The 9,094-nt window shown below is 44.4% G+C and overlaps 1 protein-coding gene across 1 annotated transcript in view; it reads right to left on the minus strand.

The window, feature by feature from the left end:
- Nucleotides 1-6,390, minus strand: part of UBAC2 (UBA domain containing 2) — a 226,999-nt gene extending 220,609 nt beyond the window's left edge. Inside the window, exons 1-3 of the mRNA XM_006832061.1 lie at nt 6,370-6,390; nt 5,705-5,722; nt 4,291-4,413 (exon numbers count right to left, since the gene is read on the minus strand). Coding sequence (XP_006832124.1) covers nt 4,291-4,413; nt 5,705-5,722; nt 6,370-6,390 — 162 coding nt within the window. The remainder of the gene's footprint in view (nt 1-4,290; nt 4,414-5,704; nt 5,723-6,369) is intronic.
- Nucleotides 6,391-9,094: the final 2,704 nt, after the last annotated feature.

Raw genomic sequence — 9,094 nt, forward strand, 5'->3', positions numbered from 1 at the left:
GGGATTGGAACCATGGCAATGAGATGATATGCGATGGAATGAATGTAAAACTAAAGTTCTCTCATGGAAACTACCATATAGTTCACAATAAAACATTAAAAAAAAAAGTTTCAAAACACTTTACAATGGAGTTGAGAGAAATAAGGAAGAAGTCAGGAAAGCGCTACAGGAATAATCAAATAAGATATATACAGCATTGGAAACAATTCAAATCCTACAGAAAGAGGTCCAAACAATCAGTAATATCAGAAATAGACAGTACTCTGAAAGGGCAAAGGAGTAGAATAGAAGAGATGGAAGGCAAATAGAAAAAAAAGGAGTAGAATAGAAGAGATGGAAGGCAAATAGAAAAAAAAGGAGTAGAATAGAAGAGATGGAAGGCAAATCCCTCACTACCACTAAGATAGAAGAGCAAACAGAAAAAAGGATTAAAAAATCTGAAGAAGGTCTAAGAGTTATGTTGGACAACATGAAGAATAATAATTTGAGAATTACCAGCATTCCAGAACAAGAAGAATCATGCAAGTCCACAGAGGAAATAGTTGAAGAACGGTTGGAAGAAAATTTCTCTAACATCCTGAAAACTGAAAGGATAAACATTCAAGAAGCTCAATGAACCCCAGGAAGGATAGACTCCAACAGAAAATCACCAAGACATATCATAATCAAGCTCTCCAAAATCAAAGATAAGGAGACACTCCTGAAAGCAGCTAGGGAAAAGAGAAGTGTTACATACAAAGGCAAGCAAGTCAGATTAAGCTCGGATCTCTCAGCAGAAACCACGCAAGCAAGAAGGCAATGGGGAGACATATATAAAGCCCTGAAAGAAAAAACTGCCAACCAAGAATCCTTTATCTAGCAAAACTATCAATCAAATATGATGGTGTAATCAAAACATTCCAGGATAAACAGAAACTAAGGGATTTTGCCAAAGCCAACCCTGTGTTACTAAACATCCTAAAGGAAGTTCTGTGGACTGAGAAGCAACAAGAACAGACAACAACCAGAGATTGACATATGTGGCAGCAACTCCCAGAATTAAATCGATAGAAGTAAGAGAACAGAACAAAACTATAAGAACAAACACAGAGAATCTGGGAGGTCAGTCTATGATCAAAACAATCACAATGTAAAAGAAGGTAAACATGTAGGAACAGAGATCCAGATGGTGAGAAGGTCAGGTAGATTACAGGATAAAACAGACTGCACTAAATGGAGGGAAAAGTTAATGGATTATAAGGCAACGTCTAAGAAAAAGAACCCATACTAAAGGGGGTGGGATTTTTTGCTGGTTACTGGGATGTGCGGGGTGGGGTGACGGGAGGGAGGGGAAGGTGGAACACAGGGTAGGGAATAGACACAGGATAGTTTGGATGCTAGGGAAGGGGGCAATATACAAGAAGGGGGCGTGGAATGGAAGAGCAAAGCGGATGGGAGAACAATTAGGCAGGTTTTCATGGGCTAAGTGGGACCGAGGTAAATAATGATGCATGCACAACCTTGGAAAAATAGGGCCCTGGGATACAGGGATTGAGACATGGTTGGAATGGAGAAAACAGGGGAAATAATGTTACGATGCTTGCCTGTCTTTTGAATCTTGGTTTCCCTGGCATGCCATTATAAAATAGACTCTTGATGGGGAGAGAAAGGAATAGCCAGAAATATCACCATAGAAAGCTTGTACGTTCCTCTTCTGCCTATAACTGATTAAAATATCTAAAATGGGGCTACAACATGCCCAGTGAAGGAGGCTTCCTGCAAAGCCTCTGCATTACATAAGACTATAGGTGGAATCCTGAACCACATCCAGAGATACAGAGGTGGGAAATTTCCACTTGAAAGGACAAGCAGACCAGCCTGGAGCAGCTAGGAGAATACAAGATACCTCTTAAAAGAAAGACCGGCAGGAAAAATACAAAACAATAACAGCAGACCAACTCATTACTATAAGAACAAGCAAGTTGCTTGCCCAGGAGACATCAAGGCAAGTGGTCGGGGCCCCTGAGAGCAAAACACCCTTCCAAGACTAAGATTCAACAGGAATACACGCTCTGATTGGTGACCACGTTCGTCACCGATAAGGGGAAGTGAAGGTAAAACAGCAATGAAGCTGTGAGCTAAGCCCTATAACGTTCAATAGACTCCTGTGAACCCGAGTGGTGACCTGGTTGGCCAGCAGTGTGGCAAGATCTGGGGACTCTTAGGCCCAGAGTGAGAGACATAGCCACAGAGGACTAGAGTGGAGAGTGAAACATCCAGCTGGTAACAAGAGAGGGTATATGCACAAGAACACCCACACTTGCAGATAATACCCACTTGACCTGGCTTCAATGACTGGATGATCAGAACTAAACTAGAAGAAGAAAGAAGAGGGGGGAAAAAGACTAATCTAATACAATTTGACGAACTTTACCTTCACCTATAGATGCTGTAGCTCAAAAGAGGGAACAAATCTTTACAGCAAGGATCATTCCCTCCATACATAGAGTAGACGGGGATGGGCAACTTGGACATTGGCTACCCAAAATAGGGGGGCTTCAAAGACAAGAAGTGACTGGCTTACAAGCTTTCAGGCGGGAGCCTCGATCCAGAGGGCATGAAGAAAGGTAGAATCTCCACTGAGTAGTATCTTATCTGTCTAGGCAGGGCTGATGAAAGGAAATGCAGATAGGTCTCTTGTGATACAATAGTGAATAATTGTTATCAGGACTGATTGTGAGGGATGTAAATGTAAAAGCAGACATTTTGCAGCAAGGAGGGGAGTGATTAACTTTGCAGTCTAGGAGTGGAGATCCCTGGGACCATCAAGGGAGTAGAATGGAGAGCGCGACCCTACCCAGAGAAGCAGTGACACCAGTGATGGAGGCAGAGAAGATGATGTGGAGAGATGGAGTGGCTGGGGACTCCCCAGAGAGGGGGAGGGGCTGTGTGCTGACAACCCGGGGGGCAGGCTTGCAGGGTATTCCCTGTAGTTGGTTGATGATGCATGGAAGGGATTGTAACATGGCAATGAAGCGATATACGATAGAATGAATGTAAAACTAATGTTCTCCCATGTAAACTATCACATAATTCACAATAAATCATTTAAAAAAAAACAAAACACAATAACCATTGTGGAGGAGGGTCATGATGGCGGCCTAGTCTGGCACACCAGGTCCGTCTGTCTAGCAAAGACCCAAGTGAACCAGATGCAGACGACAATCTTGGAACCGTGAACATCAAAAGGGACGATAAAGAATTAGATCACACACCAAATAGAAGAAGAAATTAAACAAAGGCAACAAGTGAGGACTGATACTGGGCTGAGGCACTGGTCCTTCACCTTTGCAAGGCACAGCCATCTGGAGACGAAGCCAGCATTGACCCCAGGAGAGAACCACAGTAGGCAACTTTACAGAACTCCAGAGAAGAAGCAGAGAAATTGTCTAGACGTAAGGAGCTCTGGTAGCACAGTGGTTACGAATCGGGTTACTAACCTCAGGGGCAGCAGTTCAAAACTACCAGCTGTTGTGAGGGAAAAAAAGATAAGGCTTTCTGCTCCCATAAAGATTTACAGCCTCAGAAACCCGGGTTACTATGAGTCGGAACCGACTCCACAGTGCTTAACAACAAGAACCAGAGTGAAGCCAGGTGAGCAGAACATGTTCTAGATCTAAGGAAGGAAAATGCAGGCAGGAGGGTGAGAGCTCACAGGGTATACTCAACAGTGGTGCTTCCTGACCATTAAGGGGTGTAGCGCACACAAAGTAACAGACCACAGAATGACTGCAGGAGTTCCCCTATCCTGGCCCCTCCTTGTACTTTGTCAGGATTAAAGTCCATCTGCTGGCTGCAAACCACAGGAAGTGCCCAGGCACACACCTCCAGTAACCACAGGAGCACATAATACCCCCCATCTCTACCACCCCATTCACCTGGTGACCAGAATACAAGCTCCCTGTTTCCCTCTAACCCAGCCCCATCTGCCACCTCCCACACCCCGCACACCGTGAGTGTCAGTAAGTGCATTCCCGTGCCTACACTAACCCACCTCCCCCAGCCTACACAGAGATTGGCAAAGAGTTTATTACCACACACCCACTACCTCACTTCCCACCACCCCAAACTAGCAAGTGGCAGCAAACACACTTGTGAGTGCCCGTTCACCCACTAAACAACAAACACAACCAGAAATTGTACTTGTTAATGAAACAGTATTTCTTACAAACTGAGGAACTCTGGGTACCTATAGAAGTAGGGGGAAGTAAGCCTTCTCTCTTCCCAGGAAGGCAACGAAGCAGAGCTCACCTGGAAGTCGTTCTTCACTGCCTGGAGGTCATACAAGAAGAACTTCTGACAGTGTGGCAGGAGGAGGGCCAGGACAAGGGACAAGGCACTGGGCACCAGCAGAAGGCTCTTGGACAGAGGTGCCTTGTCTGGAGGGAAAAAGAAAACCACTTTCAGCATGACTGTCCCAAGGATTTAAAAAAAAAACACCATTCAAAGCAAGAGAACATACTTCTTTTGAGGAGATTGAAGACAAATCCGGAAACTTTTGAGATTTAAGTTCTTATTAACATAAGCTTTCTACCTGGAAAACCAATGGAATTCACTAGCGGGTGCTTCCTTGTCAGTTGGTTCTTAAGTGAGACCGAAGCAAGGAGACAGAATGCCTTCCAAAGAATGGTTGTTATTGTTGTTGTTGAGTCAGTTCCGACCCATAGCAACCCTGCACAGGGTTTCCGAGGCTGTAAATCTTTATGGGAGCAGCAAGCCTCCTCTTTCTCCCGCGGAGCCACTGATCGTTTCAAACTTAGCAGCCATATTCGTAACCACTATGCTACCAGAGCTCCTTTCAAAGAATGGTTGTTGTTGTTAAGTACCGTCAAGTCGGTTCCGACCCATAGCGACCCTGTATAGGGTTTCTGAGGAGCAGCTGGTGAGCTTGAACCGCCAACCTTGCAGTTCAAACGGCTTTGCAGTCTGGTGCATTAATCCACAGCGCCACACCAGGACTCCAAAGAATGGTGATGGTTGTTGTTATGTGCCGTGGAGTCGGTTCCGACTCATAGCGACCCTACACAGGGTTTCCGAGGCTGTAAATCTTTACGGGAGCAGACCGCCTTATCTTTCTCCAGCGGAGCGGCTGGTAGTTTTGAACTGCTGACCTTGAGGCTCGCATGGACATGATTCATATACACAAACACGGGTATTAAACAAGAACTAAAAATAGGTTAAAAGTGTGGACATCTCTAAAGGCAGTGTCCCCTCTACCCCCAAGTCTGTCTACTCACAATGTGCCTGGGCCCGAGTCTGTCACTTTTATGTCTGAGATCCTACGATGATTTCTGTGACTGGTATCAGAGCCAGCACACTCCTCTTGCTCCTTGACCTCATTATTTACAAGTAAGGATGGCCAGACATAGTCTCACATACTTTGGGCATGTTATCAAGAGGGACCAGGCCCTGGAGAAGGACATCATGCTTCGTGGAATAGAGGGTCAGAAAAAAAAAAGAAGACCCCCAAACGAGATAAGTGTCAGACACAGTGGCAGCAGCAATGGGCTCAAACATAAACCTTCTGAGGACGGTGCAGGACTGGGCACGCTCCATCTGTTGTGCGTAGTAGGGTTGCTATGAGTTAGAAACCAAGTTGATGGCCTCAAACAACAACAGTGTGATACAAACACACTATCTAGGATATTTGGGATCTTTTAGAAACTTTATAAAGTCCCGTTCTCTGATATGAGAGAAAGGAAGCAAATTAGGTTTTATTTAAGATCTTAACTTTTTTCCTAAGAGACAAAGCCTCCTAATACAATCATTTAATCCAAATGTACACTCTTAAGAAGCACGCAGGGAGCGCTGCTCTCCTCTCCCTCCTGGTCAGCCTTGGTGTTGCTAAGTGCCGTCACGTCAGTTCCAACTCATAGTGACCTAGTATAGGGTTTCCAAGGAGTGGCTGGAAGGTTTGAATAGCTGACCTTGTGGTTTAAACCAACCTTGCAGCCCAGTGCTTTATCCCACAGCTCCACACCAGGACTCCTATTCTTTCCTGGTGGTGGTGGCTAGGTGCTGTGGAGTCGGTTCCAACTCAAAGCAAGCCTGCATACGGTTTTCGAGGCTATAAACCTTTATGGGAGCAGAAAGCCTCATCTTTCTCCTGTGGAACAGTTGGTAGTTTCGAACTGCTGACCTTGACATTAGCAGTCTGATTTGTAACCACCATGCTACCTTAGTCCCCCATTTCCTATGAGCATGCTTTCCTTACTCAGGCATTGAAATTGAGCACCTGGAGCTACTCGCTGAGCTAATTCATGGGCGTCCAAAAGGTTCTGGACTTTGAGTCTGGAAGGCCTTGGTTTGAATCCTCACTTTGACACTTACTTGGCTTGTCCTTGGACGCATTTTCTGACCTGAGAATCACTCAATCCACCTCACCTCACCTGATAATAACTAATTCACCTGGGTCTTAAGAGAAGAAAATAACGTACGTAGAAGTGGTTAGCAACAGTGTCCAGTCCATGTTGTTGTTGTTAAGTGCCATTGAGTCAGTTCTGACCCAGAGCGACCCTGTACAGGGTTTCCAATGAGTGGCTGGTGAGCTTGAACTGCCGACCTTGCGGTTCAAACTGAGTTTGCAGTCCAGAGCATTAACCCACAGCGCCATACCAGGACTCCTAGGTGGTACCAACAGTTAACGTGCTTGGGTGCTAACCAGAGGCTGGAGGTTCTAGTTTACACAGAGGCACCTCACAAGAAAGGCCTTGTAATCTACTTCCAAAAAATCAGCCACTGAAAATCCTATGGCGCACATTCTACACCACACATGGGGGCATCGTAAGCTGGAGTTGACTCATCAGCAACTGGTTTGGTATGGGATACCCACAGTCTGAAAACTCAGTCATTAGAATCCAAGTGGTCCAAGAAGGTCTGCTTATAAAAGCACAGCTGAGATTTCTGGATCGGAACACTTCACCCCAATGTTAGCGCTAAAACACTGACTTCTTTGTCTTCTTTATACCATTGTTTTCTCCCAACTTTTAATTATGAAAATGTTTTCAACTTAGCAAAAAGTATGGTTTTAACTTTCGTCTACAATCCTTTCCTGAATCAATAATTACATACATTGTGGGTTGCAAATATGATTTAAAAAATTCTATCATTACTTAGCATGATTCATATAAAACAAGTCTTTTGTTGTTTCTCCTTTTATTAGGGTGTCACTGGGTTTATAGATTTTTACTGACTTTTTGGTGTAGCACTGTGGGTTAATGCACTGGACTGCAAGGTCAGTTTGAACTGCAAGATCAGCAGTTCAAAGTCACCAGCCACTCCTCGCAAATCCTATATAATGTTGCTATGAGTCGGGTCTGACTCGACAACACTTCACATAAATAATGAGTTACAATTAGTTTAATATATATATTAAATATGTATTCACACTCAAACTGTCCTACTAGCTTGGTTCTCGGCGCCTCTACATTCTGGGCCTACTTGCTTTTACATTCTCTAACCCTCAACTCCTGGTAGTGTAATGGTTACGAAACGGGCTGTGAACCTTAAGGTCAGCAGTTCGAAACTACCAGCTGCTCCGCGGGAGAAAGATGAGGCATTCTGCTCCCATAAAGATTTACAGCCTCGGAAACCCTGTACAGGGTCGCTATGGGTCGGAACCGACTCCATGGCACATAACAACAACAACAACAACCCTCAAATCCTTTGCTGCAAGCTGCTCATCATCTCATTACCTCCTGGATATGTCGTTTTGTTTTATTTTGTTTTTTTCCATTTCATGCTTTGGGAAAAACTTTCCTCAGGCTTAAAGTCCCCTAAACATCTTCAACTTCCCCCTAATACAGACACTCCCTGACTTACGCAGACTTCAAATTAAAGTTCAATTTCCACTTTCCTCCGTCAGTCTTAATGATTCATTTTAGCCTAAAAGACCTTCACTTCAATTCTGCACCCTTGTTTGAAAACACTACTTTGAATAGTCAAAGCTCTGTATAGGAATATTAAAGATTCAGAAGGTCTATGTTTTCACACTTATCTATGGTAGCGTAGTGGTTACGAATCAGGCTGTGAACCTTAAGGTCAGCAGTTTGAAACTACCAGCTGCTCCGCGGGAGAAAGATGAGGCTTTCTACTCCCGTAAAGATTTACACCCTCGGAAACCCTGTACAGGGTCGCTATGGGTCGGGCCTGACTCAACGGCACTTAACAACAACAACAACATATGTGCCCCAAACCTAGCACCTTTCATTAGGAAAAGTTCAGGTAACCAAGACAAGACCACAGTATCTATGAAGGCCACATTCTCAGACTGTACAAAGCACTCTTTAATCATATTTACAAGAAATCCCCTGGAGGTGAATTTATCAGATACAGTTGGTATTGTGGTTATTTTTCAAGCATATAAAAATAGGCAAGTTGTTTCCTTTCTGGTACAGTTTTGCAAACATCTAAATTAGAACCATGAGCAACATGACTGCATACTATCTTCATGGACAAGATACAAGCAAAGCAGCAGGAACGCTAAAAGCAAACTGCGTTCCCCATCTCCCACATAAGGAAACTTCCCATTGCTTAGGACCTGGAAAGAAGTATAAGATAGCACAACAGTTGTGAGCTTAATCCTCCTAAATGCTGTCGAGCTAGTTACGCCTCAGTGTGCCTCACTTGTAAAATGGGGGCAACAAAAGCGCCATCAAAGTGTGAGAAATACAGAATACATGTTGGGAAAACTGCTGCGATGTCCACCACCATCACAGCCCCCCAAGGAGGGTGTGTTCCTGCACTGAAGGCTCCTCTATTGTTCTGACAGGGCTGAAGATGGAGCAGCAAGTGAACCAAACTACTTTTTACATCAAAACTTATTGTCACTCCACGGGTGATCTAGGTTCACCTTGAAGGGACAGTCAGGAGAATACAAAGGGGCTTCAAAAAGTTCAGGGGGGACATTTCATTAACTTTTCATTCCATTTTCCATGACCTTTGTGAAGTCCCTTCGGAGTGCTTCTTTAGCAAGGATTTACACCTGTACTTGTGAAACGGATTCCCATTCTTCCTGCCGGCTGCTGAGCAGTTCGATGGTACTGAAGAAAATCAC

Source organism: Chrysochloris asiatica, unplaced genomic scaffold (assembly GCF_000296735.1).
Source record: "Chrysochloris asiatica unplaced genomic scaffold, ChrAsi1.0 scaffold00005, whole genome shotgun sequence".
NCBI classification, from domain to species: domain Eukaryota; kingdom Metazoa; phylum Chordata; class Mammalia; order Afrosoricida; family Chrysochloridae; genus Chrysochloris; species Chrysochloris asiatica.